Source organism: Panulirus ornatus, chromosome 57 (assembly GCF_036320965.1).
Source record: "Panulirus ornatus isolate Po-2019 chromosome 57, ASM3632096v1, whole genome shotgun sequence".
NCBI lineage: Eukaryota > Metazoa > Arthropoda > Malacostraca > Decapoda > Palinuridae > Panulirus > Panulirus ornatus.
The window spans coordinates 8,488,522-8,514,432 of NC_092280.1; the positions used below are offsets into that span (position 1 = coordinate 8,488,522).

At 38.6% G+C, this 25,911-nt stretch overlaps 1 protein-coding gene across 1 annotated transcript in view; it reads right to left on the bottom strand.

Annotated features, from left to right (window-relative positions):
- Positions 1-25,911, bottom strand: part of LOC139766157 (uncharacterized) — a 137,730-nt gene that overhangs the window by 86,939 nt on the left and 24,880 nt on the right. Inside the window, exons 3-5 of the mRNA XM_071694429.1 lie at positions 18,012-18,117; positions 1,692-1,809; positions 951-1,128 (exon numbers count right to left, since the gene is read on the bottom strand). Coding sequence (XP_071550530.1) covers positions 951-1,128; positions 1,692-1,809; positions 18,012-18,117 — 402 coding nt within the window. The remainder of the gene's footprint in view (positions 1-950; positions 1,129-1,691; positions 1,810-18,011; positions 18,118-25,911) is intronic.

The window sequence follows — 25,911 nt, forward strand, 5'->3', positions numbered from 1 at the left end:
AATCCTGGTAAAACAAACAGCATATGAAAAAAAGATCCACATCTTTAGCAAAACTTAACATCATCAAAGGAAAACAATTAAATCAGGATCAAACCAAAAGGAACAAAATTTTTGGATTTACAAGTACACAAACTCATTTCTGGTAAAACATTACCAAAGGCTGGAGCACATCCCTATCAATGTATTTTTTGGTCTAAAGTTCTGTTTCATTCGAAAATAACTAATGATCTAATAAGGCCCTCAACAGCTCAGCAGCCCTATACTGTAAAGAACATTTGCTGCATATAATAACATCTTAAAAACAAGAATAAATCATTCTAAAATTCCATACAGTGGGGCAGGGAACACAGCAAAATGTACAAAAACTGTGGGGAAGTGGCTAAACCAAGGTTTTTCAAATGTTTAGGGCAATAAAGGGTTATTTTTACTAAAAATGGAAAAAGGATAAAACTAGTTTCAGAGTGTTGGCCACACCTTTTAATCACAGTCTTTGTTTTTGACCATCTCATGTGGTGACACCCCTCTAGATCTGCATTATTCAAAACACAAATCATGGCAGTAAATGCCGAAGAATTCTGCTCGCTGATCTGGCATCACATGTAAAACTGATGCCAAATGCTTGCACTGAAAGATGCACAAATGGAAAATTTTTTTTTTGCGAAACAGTGTGAAGTCTAAGTTTCTAATCCCAAATGGTGCCATCATGAAAATATAGTTAAAGATGAAAAAACTCAATAAAAAATGAATAAATCCCCTACTTCTAAGAGAAACTGAGAAAAATGATTAATAGTAAAAATATGGTTCAGATGAAGACCTATCAATGGAAAATTGGACAATCCCATTACTTTTCCCATGATAATGCATGTAAACGAAACTGAGACAAGTGGTTATACTAACACATGCTATGACCTTAACTTATATAAATATGGGCAGTTATCATGCAGTCCAACCTGATGTACGAGGGAATGAGTTGGTAGATGAGGAATTACGGGCATTACTGGAGGAACGTTTACGGCAGCTGTTTAAAACTCCACCAGCTAGCTGTTTGGCTTTAGTTAGACTCTCTACTACCACGACCACATTTTCCATTGCTGTGCTGATGGCTGCATTTATTGGCTCACATTGCTCCTGAAATAAAAATAATCATAATCATGATCATGATCTAAATTTCTAAACATCTGCACTAGTGATGGTATCTCAAATCCATTTTTTAAAGAACTCAAAAAATTAGTAAGTTACTTCAAAAAAGAACTAAAACACAACTAGTTAATTTTCATAAACCTAACAGTTTAACAGCACTGACAAGTTAAAGAAAATCTACCTATCCCCCTATTCATCAATAAACATATATGCTGTTTCACAGCTACAGTGTACCTGAACAGAATAAATGGTCTGCAATCAAGAATCAAAAATGCTTTGGCTATAAAATACATAACCAGTAAAAGAAATGAAAATCTTTAACATTCAATGAAGAATCCCCCAACGTCTGGATAAAGCCTGCTGAGTGGCACATGCAACAGGGAATATACAGGCTTCAAGAATGATATCTTAATGAATGTACAACAATGAAATGAGCAAGGACATCCTTCCAACATTCATGACATGGTAAAAACATGATTACCATGATGGTTTTCTGCAAAGTATTCATTAATTATGAAGAGCTACACATTATGCATAAAGTTTGAGCTCACCCTTTGTCGTTTCTCCAACTCATACTCTACAGCTGCCTCAAAGCCATCATTGGTGGTCCTGAGAAGTCGTTCCTGGGCCTCCTGCAGCTCAGACTTCAGAGTGATTACTTCTCTGTACCTGAGTTGATCCAAATAGTTTTTTCTTACAAAAATAATAGTAATTTCATTTCCATTTATACTCTATTTGGAGCCTTATATATAGCAAGGTAAGATATCTTAAATCACCTAAGTAAATCTTAGAAAACATATGCTTATTCCCTAAAAGGGGTGGCCATAGCAAAAGTCTCCATAACTGGTGAGCTCCAGCGCAGCTTCCTACCCCTTTAGTGCCTCATCCTTAACAACCCACTGGCAGAAGGCACCTCTACTGCAGTGTTTCCATAACATAATTAATGTTACTACCAAAAACTTCTGCCTTATGTTCCAACCAACCACTGATGCTCACACATAAATGCTCCAAACAACTACTTTTACCTAACACTCCTATCTAAGGTTCCTACCTACTACTTACATCTACAGCTCCTATCATTTTGCTTAAGTGATGGGATAACAAATAGCACTAATCTACCTATCTACATCTCTGATGCCCACTCCTCCTGGAACTCCCATCAAGGGGTGAACACAGCAAAAGAGTCTCCACTTATCCCAGTCCTCACATGCCTCCCTCACATACACCATTCTGTGCATTCTTCCACCATTTTTCTCCCTCCAGTATTCCTCCACCCAATTTGCCCATGTCATGGGTGGTTTCCTCTCACACCATCCCCTCTAATTATACTATCTTACACCCTATATGCAAACTCCCTGTCTTGCATTTTTTCCACCTCAAACTATTGTCACCCATTTTACCACTCCACAATTCATTCCCTTTGCATTCCCTGCCATACCACATCTCTCATACACCCCTTCATTTCTTTCTTCATTCCAACTGGTCACACCACATACCCTTCTCACATACCTCATTTCCACAGCCTGAATTCTTGACCTCTGTGACTCACTCCATGTCCATATATTGGCTGCATAGGTCAGGGCTGGGAGGACTATGCTCTTTTTTTTTTTAATCCTCTCTTCACTTCCATAGTTACACCTGTACCCTTCATTATTCTATTAAGGTACCTAATGACTGTACTGCTCTCCCCCTTATCTCTCCTTCCATATCACCAAACTTACCCAAGACAGCTTCTAAAAATTTATATTCTCTCACTTCTTCCTCTTTCTCCCCCCATATCCAAGGCACAATTTAGTACACTTTCTTCATTCCCTCTATATGGTTTTGCAAAATCTATGCTTTTACTCTGTCTCCTTTAAAACATGATTACTTTTACTCACATTTAATTTCAATCGCCTATGATTACACACAACTTAAAACACACTTACAACCTTTTGCAACTCCTCTTCAATCTCAGCAAACAATACAGTATCATCCACAAACTGGCTTGCCACTATCCATTATATCTCAGTGCCATACTCCATCTCTGCACCCCTTTTTCCTAGTTTGCTTTTATTTCTCTCATTTCATCCATACACATATCAAAAAGCCACAGTGACATCACACAGCCCTGTCTCAAACCTACATGTCCCAAAACTTTCACTCAACTCTCCATCCATTCTTACACATGCATTTGGTCCTCTATGGAAGACTTTCACACCATCCATCAGTTATCCACCTACACCATATATCCTTAACACATCCCATAAAGCATACCACTCAACTCTGTCATATGCTTTCTCCACATCCATAAAAGCTGCATGCAACTTCTTATCTTTGGCTAAATACTTTTCCACGGTCATCTTTACCACAAAGATCTGATCCACACATCTATCTTTCCTAAAAAACCCATGCTCTTTACTTATTCTACATTCAGTCACTTTCAACACTCTATCACTTATTCTACATTTAGTCACTTCCATCAATCTATCAATTAACATTCTTGCATACACTTTTCCTGGTATACTTAATAGACTTATTCCCCTATAACTGTTACATACAACCTTAGCACCTCCTTTGAATAAAGGCACAATAACAGCTTTCACACGATCCTCAAGCACAACCTTCTGTTTCTGTGCTAAATTATATATCAGATGCACCCATTCTATCACACTTCCTCCTCCATACTTCAGCATTTCAGCAATAATCCCATCCAATCCAAGTGCCTTTCCTACCTTCAGCCTTATAATTGCTCTTCTTACCTCCCTTTTTACTTCCATCCTCCATACCTATCCATCTAACAACTACTGCCTCCCCTTCTCACACATTCATGTTCCTCAAAATACCCTTTCCATCTTCCTTTCACTTCCTCCTTTTGATTCAGCAACTCCCCTTCCTTATATCTCACATTAACATTTCCACTCTTACATCCACCTCTTCCCTTTCTCACCTCCTTCCAGCATAGTTTCTTATTATCCCAAACTTTTCATTAGATTTCTTCCAAAATCTTCATCTACTCTTTCTTGGATTTCCTCTATCAGCTTCTTAACATTCTGCTTACAAATTCTATATTCTTCCCTCCTCCTTTGCTGAGCTTCCACTGGTACACTCACATTAAGCAATCTATTATATGCCTTTTTCTTCTCTTCCACAGCATTTCTAATCTGTTTCATTCCTATGTCTCACGACCTTATATCCAACTACTAATTCTACAAGCTTTAATAGCATTTCTTTTAAGATTTTAAACACTTCATTCACACATGATTGCATCCCTACATTCACTGCACTTCCATCTAAGCTTTCAATTACCTTCTTTTCATACTCCTCCCTGCATTTCCTCTGATTCATCTCGCTTGCCAAAACTTTTACCTCTCCATTCTTCCTTACACCATATCTCCAATTGTCCCTGATTCTCATCCCCACAAAAACTGCAGAATGGTTAGAGTCTCCAAAGAATCCTCTCACAACTCTAGCACCTAGCAAGGCCTTTCTCAATCTTTCATCCACCGCCACATAATCAATCAAAGCCTTTTGCTTTTCTCTTCCATCATCCCTTCTCCATGTATATCTGTGGATCATCTCATGCTGAAAAAAAGGTGTTTGCAAGGAATAAACCCCTTTCGGCACAAATATCCACAAGATACTTCCATTCTCATTTACTCCAGGCACTCCCCATTAACCAACTATCTCAACAATTTCATTATGTCCGATTTTCACATTCACATCACTCAATACGACCTTTTGTGCCTCGCCCTTGACATGCCACTGGCAGAGGGCAACTCCAGCGCAGTGTTTCCAGACACAGCAAGGCTCCAAAATGGTCAAAACTAAAGTCACAGCACATCTGAGGTGTCTGTCTAAATTCAAAAGGATTGTCCTGATGGAGTTGGGCAATGCCTCCCCCTTTAGTCCTCACCCCTAAGGGGTGTACTAACGAGGTCACAGAAGGCAGGGTGAGACCTGGATACTCTAGTAAAACTAAAGCGTCCCCTTGAGGTACTGAAACTTGACAACTTCCCCCAATTTTAAGGTTCATTTTTTACTTCTTACAGTAGCAGCATCTCCTATCTTAATGCTTATAGCACTGCCACCACACAACCACAGGAGAATCTATAGTTACAAAGAATGAGTTGTGCGAGTTAAGAGTTGTCAAGTGCTATGTACTGCAAGGAGAGATTGTGCGTTTGTGGACACAATGCCAGCAGTCAATGTGTGAGTGAGACAGAAATGAAAGCTACTTGGGTCATAGGAGTGCAACTTGACAATCACTGAAGTGCTGACTCACTATGCAGCCATTATTAAACCTCCTGATATCCAGTAACCTGGATCTGATCTATGTCTGCCTACTAACTAGGCTTCCTAACACTACTACTAGATATGCTTGTTTAACTATCAATTATCTGTAAATTCATTCCAGTATAACTGGGACGGATCAAGTGCATGAAAACATAAATAATTCCAACATATCTTCAACTTATATGGTATGATAAAAAGAAATGTGTTCTTCACATCAGAGTGGTTCATGATTATTCACTTACATATGACTACATCCATTCACTGCTACACCCTTAAATAAAAAATGCTTCCGTGCACGTTCTAAATCAACTATCTTGGGATCGTGTGACACAGCTTTACCCATGATAAAATTGCTTACTGAATTTATTCATAATTTCCATGATCAACCCCTCTACCTCATACCTTTAAAGGAGCTCATCCTGTCCAATGGGATTATCAACCATGAATTTCTTTAATCATTTTTACTTCAACTCAAGTGTTCCTTCAGTAAACTTTCACTCACTATGCGGATGATATCTTCATGTGCAAAAGCTGTTTCTTTCTATATTCTATCATGTTATAGGAAATGTATCAACTTTTTAATCAAATAGATTGAATCTTGGTGCTATGATATTTGAGTGCAAGGGTGAATGATGTGCTAGTTGAGGGTATAATTGGCATACATTTGGGTAACTAGTGGAAATGAAAATAGGAAGGGCTTGTTACACTGCGTGCTGAACAAGGACTGATGATTAGAGAACCCAACTAAAAAAAAGGTGCAGTCAGGTCAACAGGCATTACTGGATTACATACCAATCACCTTGTGAGAAGGAAAGGTTCCTATATGTCAGCATCTAGAAAGGGGCAGCAGGAAAGAGGTCTGAGTACTTCCTAATGGAGGAGACTGTGAGTCTGAAGTGGTTTTAGGAAGAGGCAATGAAATGAGTGTAAAAGAAGTGGCAAAGTTATTAAGCTTGGAAGAGGCCTCTGCATGGAGATAACATGAGAAATTAAATGAAGAGTAACACAGGTTAGAGAAGCAAGGAAAGTTGGGAGGAGTGGAAGGCACTTAGGGAAGAATTACTTATATGTGCAAGGGAAGTATGTGACATGTGGAAGGTTGGGATGTGGGGAAGGGATAAGAAAGTTAAATTGCTAACGAAAAAGAAAAGTGTATGAACAGTATCTGCTGGGAAAGAGTTCAAGTAATGGGAAGGCACACAGGAGAAAGTGACAAATCAAGAAATAGACAAGAGCTGAAAAAGAAGGCATATGAGAAATGAGGGATGAGGTCAGAAAGTACTGATGAAATTCATGGAGAACAAGAAAATGTTCTCACATGAATCAGCCACCAGCACTGTATCATCAGCGTACAACAACTGACTCACTTCCCAACCTCTCTCATCCACAACAGACTGCACACTTGCCCCTCTTTCCAAAACTCTTGCATTCACCTCCCTAACAACCTCATCCATAAACAAATTAAACAACCATGGAGACATCACGCACCCCTGCCGCAAACCAACATTCACTGAGAACCAATCACTTTCCTCTCCTCCTACACGTACACATGCCTTACATCCTCGATAAAAACTTTTCACTGCTTCTAACAACTTGCCTCCCACACCATATATTCTTAATACCTTCCACAGAGCATCTCTATCAACTCTATCATATGCCTTCTCCAGATCCATAAATGCTTCATACAAATCCATTTGCTTTTCTAAGTATTTCTCACATACATTTTTCAAAGCAAACACCTGATCTACACATCCTCTACCACTTCTGAAACCACACTGCTCTTCTCCAATCTGATGCTCTGTACATGCCTTCACCCTCTCAATCAACACCCTCCCATATAATTTCCCAGTGGTGCAACATAAATCTAAGAGAACACAGCACATGTAAAGAATGGTTCAGAAAGTTGAGTTATACATTAGTTTAATCAGAACATTACACTCCAGTCAATCTAAAGAATAGACTTATGACATCTTTTTTTTAAAAGAAAAATTATTGCAATTGCCTCAATGAAGGGATATATATGGAATGAATAGGGACACTGCTATCTAGTCATTCAATGTTCAATGCTGCACTTAAATGTCCACGATAAAAATACATAATGCAGACATGGAAAAAAATTCAAAAATTACAAATACCAATTATGCTCCTTCTCCTTTAACCTTATTCCAAGAGGAAGTACAGATTTATTAAATTCATAATCATATGCAGAACCAAACCAGAGCCCACTTCCTGCAGCCAAGCCCCACAGGCTTCTTTGTGGTTTCCCTTGATTACTTCATACATCCTGGTTCAGCCAGATGACAGCATATCGCCCTCTGTATCCCACATCACTCCAAGTCATTCTATTCCCCATAGCCCTCACAAGCTGTATGCTTTTACATTTTTAATACAGTAAGCATGACAAGTATCTCTTCTGTAGCTTAACCCACAGAGCATAATACATCAGCAAGTTGGTTATGAAGTGTGGCTGATTATGGAGTGAGGATGATCATGGGGTAAAGATCATGCAGAACTGAAGGTGGTGGAGTGAGAATTGTGATGGAGAAAGGGTACTGCTCAAGTGCAAAAACAATGTCTACCTTGAAGGGACATGATGAAGGAACCAATAATTCTAGTTTCTACAGAGTAAAATGAATGACGAATTGTTGCTGTTTGGGCTAAGTGGTGATGGAGTGTTGTGAATGATGGAGAGGGTGAGCAACAGGGGTAATGGAGTGATGGTGGTGATGGAGTGAGAGTGGCGATAGAATTATTGCCCTATATTTCAAAACAAGAGGTCACTGGCTACTAAAATTTCAGTCGGAAACCAAATGCTTACTGATGAAAAAAAAGTGATAAAACGGATGACAACCATAAGTGCCATAATGATGGATACTGAGGATGATATAAAAAATGACAGGTGACTTGCAATAACAAATTAAGACTGCATTTATTGCAGCCAAATGAAAATCTTTCCCTTGTTAGAAACTCCCTTAGGGAAAACATCTCAGAAAATAACCAAATTCAAAAAACATACAAACACATATGAACATAAAAGAACAGACAGACAGAAACATACTTATACTCATGACAATCACACATACACACACACACAAACACAAGCATACACACATGCATACAAATAAACAAACAATACAATAGATATAGCAATGAAAACCTAAGGAATCAAATGAGAGAGTGTAGTTACAAATCTGAAATACCTGAAGAGCTGAGAGGAAGAACAAACAACAATCAAAGACGACAAGAATGAGAGGGCAGTGGATGGAAGTATTTCTAGGACTAAGAACGAGAGATAAAGGGTACTGGAGCAGAGGAACAGAGATCAGGAGACATTAGTAAAACAGGGAGGCATAGAAATCAACATTAATGCCATGACCTCCTGAATTACCTTCATTATTTCAAGAATCATCATCAAACTCTCAAATTTGCAAGGCTAAAAAGGTGGGCACACTCAAATATGGCAGCTTAGACCATGCATTTCTCTCACTCACCACCATTTCCTACTTGCTTCCTTTTCCAGGATATGGCATGCAAGCTCTTCCATCTACCAACCATCTTTTCCGCTATCTTTTTGACTATCTAATCAGTAGTTCAGGCATAGGTAAAAACGTGATAAAGAAAACTGTGTAGAAAAAATTAATGAAAAAATACAATCTACTTAGCATAAATTGAATGTTTTGAACTGAAGGTGATAACAGGCATTTGGGTGCTAAGTCACACTTTCAGCCCTTTCACCCAATTTCTCCTATATTTTTCTGAAAATGTTGACATTCATTAATTCAAGCATCAGGTAAGAACCTTCTAAAGAAAACTGTTTAGAAAAAATCTTATGAAAAATAAAATTTTCTGTATCATTCACAGAGTACAAACTGAATGTTTTGAACTAAAGACAATTGCTGGCATTCAGGTGCTAGGTAGAGTTCTTGTCTCTTTCATCCATATTCACCAACATTTTTCTGAATATGCAGATTGCTATCAATTCAAGGATTTCATAAGATACAACTGAACAAAATGAGCTGAAAAATTTACAAAAAATCCAATTTACCACATCAATTGTCAACTATAATCAGTAAGCTCTGAACCATAAGTGATCATTATCATTCATGTGATAGATAGTAATTCCATCTTTACCAACATTTTCTTCATTACTTTTCAGAATATTCTAGTAGTCATTAGTCTTTCCTAAATGATGCCATTTGGTAAATACCTAGAGTATATGATGAGAAAACTAGTAAGTTACAGAGTATTCAAACTGAATACATTTAAAGAAGACCACTGATTTCTGAAAGGACCTGAAACACAAAATCAAATGAACCAATAGATAATGAGTTTGCCAACAAAAGAGGTTAAACCAAAGACAGAAAACTTTGTGAAGCAATAGGCAAAAAGATGTACAATGGTGTTGATATCTGGGCTGGATGAAGGTCATATCTATGAAAAGAAGATGGGACTGTAATGGAAGAAACCATAGGCAATAAGCATGAGAAATGCTTTTTTTTTAAATTAAAGAAACAAAAGAAGGCAAAAATACAGATGAGATGAAAGGGTAAAGATTACTGTCAGGACGTAGTGTAGTGGCCCAATGGTAAGAAAGCAGGCATATAAGCCAAACTATAATGAATGGTTTATTGGAGTACTCATAAGCAGACACTTAAGAGTACAGGGAGAGACAGTCAATAAACCATCTAAGAGGCAAAAATTGGGGGCAGAAAAGAGACTCCAAAGCAGATCATCTCTATCCCTTGCAAAAAAGAGGGCATGCTTGGTAAGCAGTGGTGGGGTTAGTCTGAAAGATCTGTGGTAAATGGTAAAAATTTCAATTTCATATAAAACCACAAAGGAGAAATAATATCAGATACTAATGGAATTGTTGTATATAATCCTCATCAAGAAGTAATCAGTTCTTATCTTCCTTGAAGGATACATAACAACAAGAAAGGTGACAATTGCTGGAAACCCGAATGACTACGTTTCCTTTCAATATCTCGGTGTCTCAGTCCCATGTGATGCAGCTAGTGCACAAAAACTAAATCTACAATGCACCGATAGACTCAGAGCTCTTAGAGCTGTTGCAGGGTACAACCCTATTATGGTGCAAATATCAGAATAGTCAAAATGATGTACTTTCCTTTTATTAGGTCCCTAACAGATCATCACAAACAAGTTTTGGTCCTACACAACAGCACAGGTATCAACAGACTTGAAAAAATGCTGAAAGAAGCCTTACAAATCATCTTGACTGCCTGAAGTTTACTAAAGTACTTAACATGCAGAAAGAACTTGGTATTCCTAGCAATGAAGACAGAATACTTGATATCAATCTTATGATAAAACTGAAACATCCGTGTGGTGATCCAGATAGTGTTGTCTCCAAAATATTGTTAAACAATATATGCCATGGCACAAGTGAATCTAAATGGATCCAAATAACAGCCAACCATATGACAATGTTTGGAGTACATGATTTGCATAAAATTAGGAAGCAGCAGCATTTCCTGCCTTCCTAACAGATAACTCCCTTTGATGTTATTTCACCTACTTATCCATCCAAAAATCTAAATATTTATAATCTTCACCTTCAACACAGCCAAAACCAGCAGTCTTAAATATATATAGAAACTCCACACTGACAATAACATAGCCCAGTACATCTATACTGACAATTCTTGCAACTCTACCACTGGGAGAGTGGGCAGTGCTGCCATTATGATCCAGCCCAACAGTAATAGATTACAGAAAAATGTTAGAATATACAACTGGGCATCTTCTCTACAAACTGAACTGTTCACCATACTTATTGCTCTTGAGCAGGTAGAAATTACTGCCACAGACAGTTTAATTATCTCTCTTATCTTCACTACTTGTCCTTAACACCCAGAGATCAGAATGTAACATGCTGGTCTTTGAAGCCAGACACAAATACTCAGACATTACTGATCAAGGGATTCAAATCAAACTGTTATAGATTCCTTCCATACAGGTCTCCATGAGCATGCCAAAGCTGTACTTTAGCCAAACTTGCACAACAATGGGTTGCCAATTAAAAGCCTCAAAACTGTAATTAGAAAGGAACTGACTGACCTCTTTGAAGCACAAAGATAAGTTCATATAAGCACAAGTAGAAACATTTTCCATTACAGTGAAATGAGTAAAGTAAAACATGTATATGGAGAAAGTAATAAGATCAGCAAATTAGATGATGATGCAACTGCTAGACTAAGGATAGGCTATACGTACTATTGGTGCTTTGGCCTATCTGGAGATGTTAGTCACAAGAATTGTAAAGTTTGTGGTCAAAGATTTGGACACAAACTAGAACACTATATATTAGAATGCAAAAAATAAAGCCTTTTAGGGAAAGATTGAAACAAACTCTGCAAGAAATGTCACAACAACTATTGCCAATGACAAGATACCTGAAATTTCAAGTTTGTATCCACTTTTATGCATCTACTCAGTTAAACTTACCACATGAAACTATGTAATGTATATAATGAAATACCCTTAATGAATTGTAACATCTTATGTAATATCAACCCACTGGGGTCTGACTAATACTCTTTGTGACCCCTGTAATCCTTTTGCACTACTGTTCATGGGATGAGCATGGAGTGCACAATAAATCTTGCCGGGGTTACTGGCACAAATCAAATCAAGAAAGGAAGGAGAATACAAAGGAGGAGAAACATCAAAGAGTTTCAACAAAATAATTCACACAGTACATACTAGGAAAAGTGAAACTAAGAAAACCTACATAATAGTACTGAAAATAAAAAAACTACATACAGTAACAGTATTGAGAATGTTAAGTTCTCAAAAAATTTCTGTAATTCAGACAAATCATTTAATGAAAATATCAAAAGTACAATCAGAATTATACTGGAAGCAATGATAAAAGCCCTTTTTTTAAGTAAGGTAAAGTCCCAATAATGAGGGTCTGAAGTATAAACCGAGTCTAGGGCATTACTAGTACTAAGGTGCAGGTGGCACCTCCCAGCCACCAATCCACATCAATCACTAATCAATGGAACCTACGCCTTGGGCCTGATATTGTACTGTCTCAAGAAATGGTTTAACAAAAAGTGTAGAGGAAAATGAATTAGAAAATATTCACTGGTAGAGAAACTGTTTTTCATAATTCAAAGCATTTTTTCATCATCAGAATGGGCTTATGATGCATCAGACAATAGGCCCACATGAAAAATGTCAATATGCCTTGATAATAATTAGTTATCTCAAAGGACAACCTTAGTACTTTCAGGTGCATTATAATTCATAAATCAAAATGCACTGCAGGAAGAACGAAAGATTCAACAGTATTCTGAGGTCTTCCGTTTTTGTAATTAGCCTGGATAACTCAAATTGGTGCCCTTTGACTGAGTATTTGAGTTACAGTTTGTCTTCCTTGACGACAGTCATGCAAATTCTCAAAGTAATCAAGGGGTTTGTCCTTCACATCTTTGTGAGCTGTCTCCAAATGTTCTGTTTATATTCTATGGAAGTATGCTTTCATTTGAAAGTGTAATGCAATAGATTAGACCCATAAGCATTAGGGTGCATCATATGCCCCAATGCTGAGGAATTTATTTGCCCTAGATTTAAAACTATACATTTGCTGTGGTTAATGTTCATTCTGCTTTTCTTGTAATTCTAAATCGAATAAGGTTTTCCAACTTGAGGTTGAAGTATTGTGGAGCTACCATTGCTAAGTTGCACTCCATCCAATACCACCTCTATCTCGTGTAAAAGTACTTACGTTACACATTCAAATCCCATCCTCAAAGTATTGGCAATTAGAATATCAATAATGACTCTCAAGACTCAATATCATACTCCACAGTTAACAGGTCAAGGTGCCAGGTTGGACATAAAATAGCAAAGAACATGCTTGCAAAGAACAGTGAATTACACTGGGATGTCACATTCAAATCCCATCCTCAAAGTATTGGCAATTAGAATATCAATAATGACTCTCAAGACTCAATATCATACTCCACAGTTAACAGGTCAAGGTGCCAGGTTGGACATAAAATAGCAAAGAACATGCTTGCAAAGAACAGTGAATTACACTGGGATGTGGAACTTATGTCATCAATGTCCAATCAAAATGGTAGAGAAGAACATCTTACTGTTGGGGAAGGAAATATGCATGAAATGAATGATGTTTTAAGTAAAAGTTCTGGTGATTATTATTGCTGATCTGACGTCTGAGCTACTGAAGTCCTGGAACTATATGAATTACATCGTCAGCATGGCATTTCATATTACAGCATCTCACACAGGGCATATCACTGCAGCCTGTGCAATAAACCAACATTTAAACTGGGCACTTCTGTGGACAACTTGTAATCATCTTGTGGATGAGGTTTTACTATCTCATGTGTTTGATGACCTAGCAATTCAAAGTTCCAAGTATCCTGACATTATCCTCTTCTGGTTTTGCAAGAACTTTGAATTACTGTCACATAATTGGGATGAACCACTTTCATGATTCAATGCAACTGTATTCAGCAAAGTGGCACTAAATCTGTTGGAAGACTGTAGAGCCAATGTTTTACTACTTGCCTGTTCAGAGCACTCATTTCAAAGAGATGATTATCGAGAGTTCAATGAACTATGTTGTGTTTCTCAATGGGTAAGAGGCTGACCAACAAATCACCTTCACATAACCAGGTGTACTGCACAAAGCCAGATGGATATCAAAGTAAATGAATTCCATAAAAATCTGTACACTTGAGAAACAAATTCAGCAGCTACCACCTGGCACAATCACCACAAGGAAACAACAGTCAAAAATAAGGGAATTTGACATCTTTGTCACCCTAATCTATAGTTCTTAGCTAGGGACAGGTACATTTGTGGATGCATGATGACATGACTAAAAGCTGTTCCAATGTCTACTGCAGTATGAGGCTTCAAACCTTTTGATCTCCAAGACTGCAATATGTGCATTTCAATGGCATGTCTAGCATCTGACTGCTAAGATGGTGCCTCTTGTATTTTTCAGCAACAAAGTGCCAGCAAGAGAATGTTGTGTATTGCCAAGAGCCTCTTAGCAACCTAACCAGGCAATGAATTGCCAAAACCATGAAAACATTTTGAAATAGGGTATCGGAAGCCTAAACTCCCATCGACAATCACTCTCTCAACAACACTTGCTGACTTGGTTGGTTGTGACACCTGGTTAACATTTCATGCTCTCAAGCTTGAATCAAATTCCTTACAGATGTGGAAGACTTGCAAATGTCTACTGCATACCAGACATCTGCACTCAACCTGAAGGCACTAAATGTTATCAAGAACTGTGCTGAGCATGGAGTCAAACTCATTTCATGATATCTTTCATCAATTAAGAGTGAAACAAATTACCAAAATGCACCCCAAGTGTTGAACGGGACTGTAAGAAGCTCCCAAACCTGCACAAACAATACTCAGTCTAAAAAATACACTTAATATTGTAACTAATGAGTTATCAGTGTAACTAATGCTTAGAAGGTAGATCTGTTTCTAATGAGAAATTTAGTTTTAATGAACACATACAGCGAGAATTTCAATTTATACATAAACCGTAGTCCTCCCACAACTGCTTTTTTTCCATGATGGAGGTGCCAGTCATGGAAAAAAGTCCACATCTAGGCTGGACCTTAATTGAAATATGGAGGTTAGAGCAAGGAAAAAAAAAAAAGAGATGGGGAAAAGTACTTACAAATTTTGGAGGAAGTGAAAAACCAGTCTTAAAATGTGCCAAGTCATGGCAATTGGGAAAGACATGAGAGGGCAGATAGTTCCAAAGCTTTAAGGTGTAGGGAAAGAAACATTTATTAAAATAGTTCACCTTTGGGATGTTAAAAGCCAAACAATTATCAAAAAAGTTTTGTTGTGAGCCCAACTTTCCCCTTCAGAGACTTAGAACAATAAATCTGATGGTAAATCACTGCCTGAACAGAAATAGGGCCTCAATCACCAAATCTTCTGAATATGAATGTATCTATCTCACTATCTATACCTCTGATGCCTGTACCTTCAGGGAACTCACTTACGAAGGTGGCCATGGCAAAAGTCTCCATAACTGGTGTAACTCTAGTGCTGCTTCTAAGCCTTTAGTACCTCATCCTTAACTGGCCACTGGCAGAGGGCAACTCTAGCAAGGTGTTTCCAGAGGCTCCTACCAACTGCTTCTACCTAATGTGTCTACCAAATGTTCCTGCCCACTACCTCTACCTAATGCTTTCACCTAATATTCCTATCTAATACTTCTACCGAGTGTTTCTTCCTAAATGCTCCTGCCTAATGTTCCTACCTACTACTTCTACATCTGCTCCTTATATTTTGCCAAAAAGCAAGGATAGTGCACAGCGTAGGAAAATCTAAAGCTATGAAGAATGAGTTGTGTGAATTAAATGATGTCAAGAGTTGTGCATGACAAGGAGAGCCTGTATGTTTGTGGACAGAATGCCAGCAGTCTATGTGAGGGTGAAGCAGAAGGAAAAGACAGCTGCCTGGGTCCGAGAAAAGCAACTTTACAATCACTGATGTGCTGGATCTCTACACAATCGTCACTAACCTTCCCAATACCCAAGCAGGTAGCGCCAGTAAATTCTGGTCAGTGACTGCCTCCCAACTACTACCTGAATGTCTGAATGGTTTTAATGTTAAGGAAGATCTTAACACATTTAAGATGTCTACCTCAGAGGTTGACCTAACCCCATGAAACCAAGTTCCAACAAGTGGACTCACATGAGGCATGTCACAGTCGAAGAGTTAACATGAAAACAGAAATGGCTCACATTAGCTTGTATCACTCACTTGGTTTTAAATCTGCTAAATCAGAATAATTTCATTTTGTCAAAATATGACCAGTTTTAATAAAGGAAAAAATCATTCAATACTTTTTTTTTTCATAGTTGATCGCCATTTCCACGTTAACACCAAGAACAGACAAAGAAAGGCTGCATTCACTCACATCCATTCTCTAACTGTCATGTGTAATGCACTGAGATTAAAGCTCCCTACCTACAACCAGATGCCACAGACCTTTCCATGGTTCACCCCAGCCACTTCACATGTATTTCACAAAAAAAGGTACTATATGTAAGGCTACTTATAATCATGCAACTACAGTTCAAATCTTGGGCTAATTTTCTCTAACAGAGCCAACTTGAATGGTACTAAGGGCTACCAGACACAATTTTGAAAAGGGACCACCTAGGACCATCCATAAGCTAATTCAAAACTGGCACAGTAGTTTCACATAAGAGGACTTTTGTGAATGTTCAACATTATAGGCCTCATTTGCTTCATCAGCAAAAACTGGTAGAAACAAAAATTTTAGAGAAAAATCTGTTTTATGTTAAATAATTCAGTCTTTTACTTACTACTGAAACTGAGCCAATTCAGCCTGAAGACGAAAAGAGGTTATGGCTATTTGAGAAAGTTTCTAGTTATAGTTCTCCAACAGAAGCCATCTTAAATCAGGGTCACCAGACACAATTTCGAAAATGAACCACCCATGGTCCACAACTGCCAAGTCTGGGTCAACATGGTCCTGTAAATTCTGAGGAAATAGTCACAATATGAGAAGTCAAAGAAAGGAAAGGTTTTGGAATGACAGCCATCTTGGATGGTGCTTGAGGTTACAAATCATGATGTTGAAAAGGGACAACCCAAGGACCACTTGAATAGTTTTGAGGAAGAAGATTTAGATATAAAAAGCTAATGGATGGACTAGTTTTAGTAACAACAGCAATCTTGCTTCATGGCTGAGGTCACTGAACACAATTCTGAAGAGAAACCAACCATGGACCATCCCAGCTGTGTTTGGTTCACACACCTTGTAGTTTAAGAGAATGAATAGCAACAAGTTAAACAAAGGACAATGAATAACTACAGACAACAACCGACAAAATCTGAATCATCAGACACAATGATGAAAAGGGACCTCCCAAGGACCATCCCTGCCAAGTCTGTTCATACTGCTCTACTAGTTTCCAAGAAAAAGGCAAAAATGTGAAAAGATAATGGATGGATGATGTATCATGGATGACAACTCACACCATGTGAATAAAAGTTTACAAGGCCTTTGACCAGGTGAGCTAAAAATACTATACTCTGATTCTTTCAATCAAAAAGCATTGCTATTCATATCTGTCCACAAATCAATACTGAGGCTACATCAGGACTCAACAGAATATGGTGGTGGTAAGCTGTGTAAAACCTAAAGTAGCTGCCAAAGTCATGTACTTGCTGAAATGAGGCTGTGCTCAAGTACAAACACCTTTGTTTTGTCTTGGATATCCCTTATTTTCCATTATCAAAGTCCATTTAGCTAAACAACAGTCTGTCTGTGGCCTTATAAAAGCCATGTCAAATGATTCCTTCCTAAAATAAAATTGTTATATATAAAATGATCAACACCTCCATAATCACACACATTTTCCTATTCTTATATACATCTGATAAAAAATATTGTAAGTCTATCCTTTCCATTATAAGACAGAAAAAAAATCATGTTCATCTACTACCATAAAAGCATAAGCATGAGTTTCTCTACAAACTAAGCTTAAACAGAGACAGAAAAAAACACCATTCCAACTAACCATTGCTGCGTCTCCAACTTCTGGTCTGCAAGGGCCTTGGCAAGGGCCCTGTTGTTCACCTTCAGTTTCCGAAGCTTTAATTCATACACTGCGCTCATGTCATATCCTACAGCATAAAAGTAATTTACTGGCTACATGACATATTAAGCAAGATAGTACAAAGTAATGATTAGTATACAAAGAATTGATGTCAGCAAACAGTGAAAATGATGAAAGAAAGCTCTCTAAATATGCTATTTCAAAGAGCCTATAATCAATACGGGTTGAGCATCCCTAATCCGAAAATAAAAAATCTGAAACTTTTTCAGCGGTAACATGATGTAACAAGTGGAAAATTCCACACCTGACCTCACTTGCCCATGCTGGGCCCTGACACTCTGTTGGTGCCAGTTTGTTGCAAAACACTGTCACCGCCAGACTTACGTGCATTGCTCACTGCGTTTTTGTTTATTCTATGTACTGTGGTACAAAGATATTACTGAAAATGTCAGATAGGCCTGCAGATGATAAAACTCCAGTTGTTCATTCACTGACCATTCACTGGTTCTGAATCAAGGTGATCATGATAATAGAGATGATGAAGATGACTTTATTAACACTACAGAAAAAGTGCCTATGAATGACATGGTGAAAAATATATGATGGACTTACTGAACGACTAGAGCAGTGTGCATTCATAACAGAGCAAGAAATCATGTCAATTTATAAAATCAGAGAGAGACTTCTAAGACAAAAACCATTGTTAATGAGGTAGATGACTCTGGAGGAAACGTTTTAAAACACCATCCAGCAGAATGCCTCCTTATCCCTAAAGGACCCACTTCCTGATCCCTCAACTTCTGATGTTTCTTCTTCATGATGACATTACCAGTGATGTACCCTTCCCCTCAAGTTTCTCGGGCCATATGTGGTTCTAGTATCTATTGATGCATTTATCTTCCATTTTAAGGAGAGACCAAGTTTTTCTGATTAGTGCAAAACAATATTTTCATGTGAAATCTGAATTTCATCACCTAAAATCCCAAGTCTGAGCATAAAATGAGCAACACTGGTTATCATTTATTCATTTATTTATTTTGCTTTGTCGCTGTCTCCCGCGTTTGCGAGGTAGCGCAAGGAAACAGACGAAAGAAACTGCCCAACCTACCCCCATACACATGTATATACATACACGTCCACACCCGCAAATATACATACCCATACATCTCAATGTACACATATATATACACACACAGACATATACATATATACCCATACACACAATTCACACTGTCTGCCTTTATTCATTCCCACTGCCACCTCGCCACACATGGAATAACATCCCCCTCCCCCCTCATGTGTGCGAGGTAGCGCTAAGAAAAGACAACAAAGGCCCCATTCGTTCATACTCAGTCTCTAGCTGTCATGCAATAATGCCCGAAACCACAGCTCCCTTTCCACATCCAGGCCCCACACAACTTTCCATGGTTTACCCCAGACACTTCACATGCCCTGATTCAATCCACTGACAGCACGTCGACCCCGGTATACCACATCAATCAAATTCACTCTATTCCTTGCCCTCCTTTCACCCTCCTGCATGTTCAGGCCCCGATCACTCAAAATCTTTTTCACTCCATCTTTCCACCTCCAATTTGATCTCCCACTTCTACTCGTTCCCTCCACCTCCGACACATATATCCTCTTGGTCAATCTTTCCTCACTCATTCTCTCCATGTGACCAAACCATTTCAAAACACCCTCTTCTGCTCTCTCAACCACACTCTTCTTATTTCCACACATCTCTCTTACCCTTACATTACTTACTCGATCAAACCACCTCACACCACATATTGTCCTCAAACATCTCATTCCCAGCACATCCACCCTCCTGCACACAACTCTATCCATAGCCCACGCCTCGCAACCATACAACATTCTTGGAACCACTATTCCTTCAAACATAGCCATTTTTGCTTTCCAAGATAATGTTCTCGACTTCCACACATTCTTCAAGGCTCCCAGGATTTTCGCCCCCTCCCCCACCCTACGATTCGCTTCCGCTTCCATGGTTCCATCCGCTGCCAGATCCACTAACAGATATTGCATTGAAATTCTTTTCACAGTTAGTTTTCATTACATTTACAAATACCTGTAATTATCTTAAATGCTTATTTTTTTTCATATCTCAAATTAAACCTAAGAAATAAGATACAGTGTACTGTAACCTTCTAATATAAAAACCGCATCGTACGTGGAAAATAAAAACCCGCAGTTGTTTGTTGTTGTTAATGTTTAACAGCCAATACAAGTATTCTGCTGATGCTACTATGCTGCTTAATTACCCTAAACACATTATTTTTTCATTGAATTAATGGTATTTTCACACATTTTTACTATCATATACCTACATATGAATAAGGGTAAGAAAAGGATTGCTTATCAGTAGCATATAAACTCAAAGTCAGGATGAAGGTGATGCCAAAAAACCACAAATTGTCCACATAGCCGGCTGAGGTTGTGACACCTTAGCTTTGTGATTGTTCAGTGTAACTTACACACACTTTGTTTAATGTGCAAAATTGTCAAAAATATTGTATAAATTACCTTCAAGCTATGTGTATAAGGTATGAAACACAGAAGGATTTTGTGGTAAAACTTGGGTTCCATCCCCAAGATATCTCAATATGTATATGCAAATATCCCTGGGGATAGGGGAGAAAGAATACTTCCCACATATTCCCTGCGTGTCGTAGAAGGCGACTTAAAGGGGAGGGAGCGTGGGGCTGGAAATCCTCCCCTCTTGTCTTTTTTTTTTAATTTTCCAAAAGAAGGAACAGAGAAGGGGGCCAGGTGAGGATATTCCCTCAAAGGCCCAGTCCTCTGTTCTTAACGCTACCACGCTAGTGCGGGAAATGGCGAATAATTTGAAAGAAAAAGAAAGTATATGCAAATATTCCAAAATCTGTAACACTTCTGGTCCTAGGCATTTCAGATGAGGGATACTCAACCTGCACTATTAAACTTTTAGCATTTTGCCCTTTGATCATTTTAAAGTATGACACTACAAAAAATTTTGTTACAGAAATATGAAACAGGAGTGCAGCTTACACAGTATATAACTCATATATGTAACTGGTAATGTCAAAGAGATAAAAAAAATCATCATACACACATGAAACTAAAGAGGATCATCAAATAAACTGAGATCAACTACAAAACATGGACAACCATAGGAATTGGATTTATAATACAGATGTTCATAATATAAACAGAATGCCATCAAAGACCAGGGGACTATCACACAGACATGAGACCATCACATAGGCAGAAACTGTAGACCATGATAAAGAAAGGCAATTTCACTAAAACACAGAGACCATCTTACACAAATGGCCTATTGTATAGATGGGACTATCCTAGAATAGGATCATCAACTAAACAAGGCCTTTCACATGAAAAGTCTGCACAAGTATTTGTCTAAGTAAGAGCAACCATTAAAGGGAAAGGGACCCAACTGGACACTGCCGAATTTGGACCATCATAAAAAAGTAGCCAATACAGACAGAAGACCACTACATTATTGTCTATCCTTGACTACTGTTTCCCACTTTAGCAAAGTAGTGCCAGGAACAGACAAAGGCCACATCCATTCTCTATCATATGTATGCACCAAAACCATGGCTCCCTATCCACAACTGGGTCCTACTGACCTTTCCATGGTTTATCTCATACACTTGACATGCATTCAGTCCATCAACAACAGGTTGACTCCAGTATACCTCATCATTCCAATACCCTCTATCCTGTGTATACCTTTCACCTTCCTGCAAGTTTAGGACCCAGTTGCTCAAACTCTTTTTCCCCTCCATCCTTCCATGTCCTATTTGGTCTCACAATTCTCCTTCATCCTTCTACTTCTGACACATATATCCTCTTTGTCAACCTTTTCACATTAATTCTCTGCATATCTATTTATCTATTTATTATACTTTGTCGGTCTCCCGCATTAGCGAGGTAGCACAATGAAAAAGACGAAAGAATGGTCTAACCCACCCACATACACATGTATATACATACATGTCCACACACAGCACATACACATACCTCTTCATCTCAACGTATACATATATATGCACACACAGACATATACATATGTACACATGTACATAATTCATACTGTCTGCCCTTATTCATTCCCGTCACCACCCCACCACACATGAAATGACAGCCCCCTCCCCCCACATGTGCGCGAGGTAGCGCTAGGAAAAGACAACAGAGGCCCCACTCGTTCACATTCAGTCTCTAGCTGTCATGTATAATGCACCGAAACCACAGCTCCTTTTCCACATCTAGGCCCCACAAAACTTTCCATGGTTTACCCCAGACACTTCACATGCCCTGGTTCAATCCATTGACAGCACGTCGACCCCGGTATACCACATCATTCCAATTCACTCTATTCCTTGCATGCCTTTCAACCGCCTGCATATTCAGGCCCCGATCACTCAAAATCTTTTTCACTCCATCTTTCCACCTCCAATTTGGTCTCCCACTTCTCCTCGTTCCCTTCACCTCTGACACATATATCCTCTTTGTCAATCTTTCCTCACTCATTCTCTCCATGTGACCAAACCATTTCAAAACACCCTCTTCTGCTCTCTCAACCACACTCTTTTTATTACCACACACCTCTCTTACCCTTTCATTAATTACTCGATCAAACCACCTCACACCACACATTGTCCTCAAACATCTCATTTCCAGCAGATCCACCCTCCTGCGCACAACTCTATCTATAGCCCATGCCTTGCAACCATATAACATTGTTGGAACCACTATTCCTTCAAACATACCCATTTTTGCTTTCCAAGATAACGTTCTCGACTTCCACACATTTTTCAACGCTCCCAGAACTTTCGCCCCCTCCCTCACCCTATGATTCACTTCCGCTTCCATGGTTCCATCCGCTTCAAAATCCACTCCCAGATATCTAAAACACTTCACTTCCTCCAGTTTTTCTCCATTCAAACTCACCTCCCAATTGACTCGTCCCTCAACCCTATTGTATCTAATAACATTGCTCTTATTAACATTTATTCAGTCACCAGCTTCTGCAGTTTCTCACCCGAATCAGCCACCAGCGCTGTATCATTAGCGAACAACAACTGACTCACTTTCCAACCTCTCTCATCTACAACAGACTGCAAACTTGCCCCTCTTTCCAAAACTCTTGCATTCACCTCCCTAACAACCCCATCCATAAACAAATTAAACAACCATGGAGACATCCCACACCCCTGCCGCAAACCTACATTCACTGAGAACCAATCACTTTCCTCTCTTCCTACAAGTACATCCTCGATAAAAACTTTTCACTGCTTCTAACAACTTACCTCCCACACCATATATTCTTAATACCTTCCACAGAGCATCTCTATCAACTCTATCATATGCCTTCTATAGATCCATAATTGCTACATACAAATCCATCTGATTTTCTAAGTATTTCTCACATACATTTTTCAAAGCAAACACCTGATCCATATATCCTCTGCCACTTCTGAAACCACAATGCTCTTCCCCAATCTGATGCTCTGTACATGCCTTCAACCTCTCAATCAATACCCTCCCATATAATTTACCAGGAATACTCAACAAACTTATACCTCTGTAATTTGAGCACTCACTCTTAACCCCTTTGCCTTTGTACAATGGCATTATGCAAGCATTCCGCCAGTCCTCTGGCACGTCACCATGAGTCATACGTACATTACATAACCTTACCAACCAGTCAAATAGAGTCACCTCCGTTTTTAATAAATTCCACTGTAATACCATCCAAACCCGCTGCCTTGCCGGCTTTCATATTCCGCAAAGCTTTTACTACCTCTTCTCTGTTTAACAAATCATTTTCCCTAACCCCTTCACTTTGCACAACACCTCGACCAAAACACCCTATATCTGCCAATCTATCATCAAACACATTCAACAAACCATCAAAATACTCACTCCATCTCCTTCTCACATCACCACTACTTGTTATCACCTCCCCATTAGCCCCTTTCACTGATGTTCCCATTTGTTCCCTTGTCTTACACACTTTATTTACCTCCTTCCAAAACATCTTTGTATTCTCCCTAAAATTTAATGATACTCTCTCACCCCTACTCTCATTTGCCCTCTTTTTCACCTCTTGCACCTTTCTCTTGACCTCCTGCCTCTTTCTTTTATACATCTCCAAGTCATTTGCATTATTTCCCTACAAAAATTATCCAAATGCCTCTCTCTTCTCATTCACTAATAATCTTACTTCTTCATCCCACCACTCACTACCCTTTCTAATCTGCCCACCTCCAAATAGTCTCAGCACATGCTCTTCAGCTTTCTCAACCTTATTTTTTTTTATTACTACACCTCATTCTTCCCACTGCATTATTTACCTGATCAAACCATCTCACGCTACACGGTGTCCTCAAACATTTAATTTCCAACACATCTACCCTCTTCTGCATAACCTTATCAACATCCCAAGCCTCGCATCGACTTTTGCCCTCTAAGATAACGATCTCTCCCTCTACACATTCTCTAGTGATCCAAGAGCCTTCACCCCCCCCTCCCTCAACCACTCTATGACTCACTGCCACTTCCATCAATCCATTCACCACTAGTACATACATGTGGAAAATAAAAGACCCAACATCCTACATCAAAAACATTGGAATGTCATAAAGAAAGGGGACTATATAGACATAAAGGACCATCAAACTTAAAGTAGCCAATATAGGAACTTAGTAGCATACAAACTCATGTTAACAGGTTGAAGACCATATTAACTGCTGAGAACATCATACAGACTATAGACTGCAATAAAAAGCACTGGTTAAGATAAACAGACGACAATCCAATCGTACAGAGAAAAAAATACCTACCTATAGTTCCACTATTGGTTCACATACAGACAGGTGACCATTATACAAACTAGTGAGCCTTGAAAAGAAACTGGAAATCATTTACAGACAGATGACTGATGTATAAGTACACAATGGACAGCCTATGGATATATTGTATACAATGGGACCACACTGTATAGACAGTGAACCATCACAAAGAAGCAAGACAGTGCCACAAATCAGGAAACACCTTATATACAAGAAACCATTCTACAGACAAGGCCATTAAACAAGCATCAACCATGCACACAAGGGTAACTATCACACATAATAAATATAGATGAAGACAAAGTGTCATATCAGGAAAATAAATACATTATACAGGCAGGTATCATTATACAGATAATCCTCATGAACATACAAAGACCTTTATGGACATGGTATCTAAAAAGATAATGGAACATCATTCAAGCAGGAGAGATCATCATATGGAACATCATCAAACTGGAAAGACATCATACACATTAGATTTTTAAAAAGACGAGATAATCATAATGAAAAACCATTTTAAATTTGTGACTATTCAGACATGAATCCATAAAACAGACAGGAGGCAATTGCATCACCTAATGTTTCACCATATGCACAAAAATACTAATTAATTTACAGAGTTGTATGCCAAGATATTTACCTCTAGTTAATACATTTTTTTTTTTTTTTTTTTTTGCTTTGTCGCTGTCTCCCACGTTTGCGAGGTAGCGCAAGGAAACAGACGAAAGAAATGGCCCAACCCACCCCCATACACATGTATATACATACATCCACACACTCAAATATACATACCTACACAGCTTTCCATGGTTTACCCCAGACACTTCACATGCCCTGATTCAATCCACTGACAGCACGTCAACCCCGGTATACCACATCGATCCAATTCACTCTATTCCTTGCCCTCCTTTCACCCTCCTGCATGTTCAGGCCCCGATCACACAAAATCTTTTTCACTCCATCTTTCCACCTCCAAT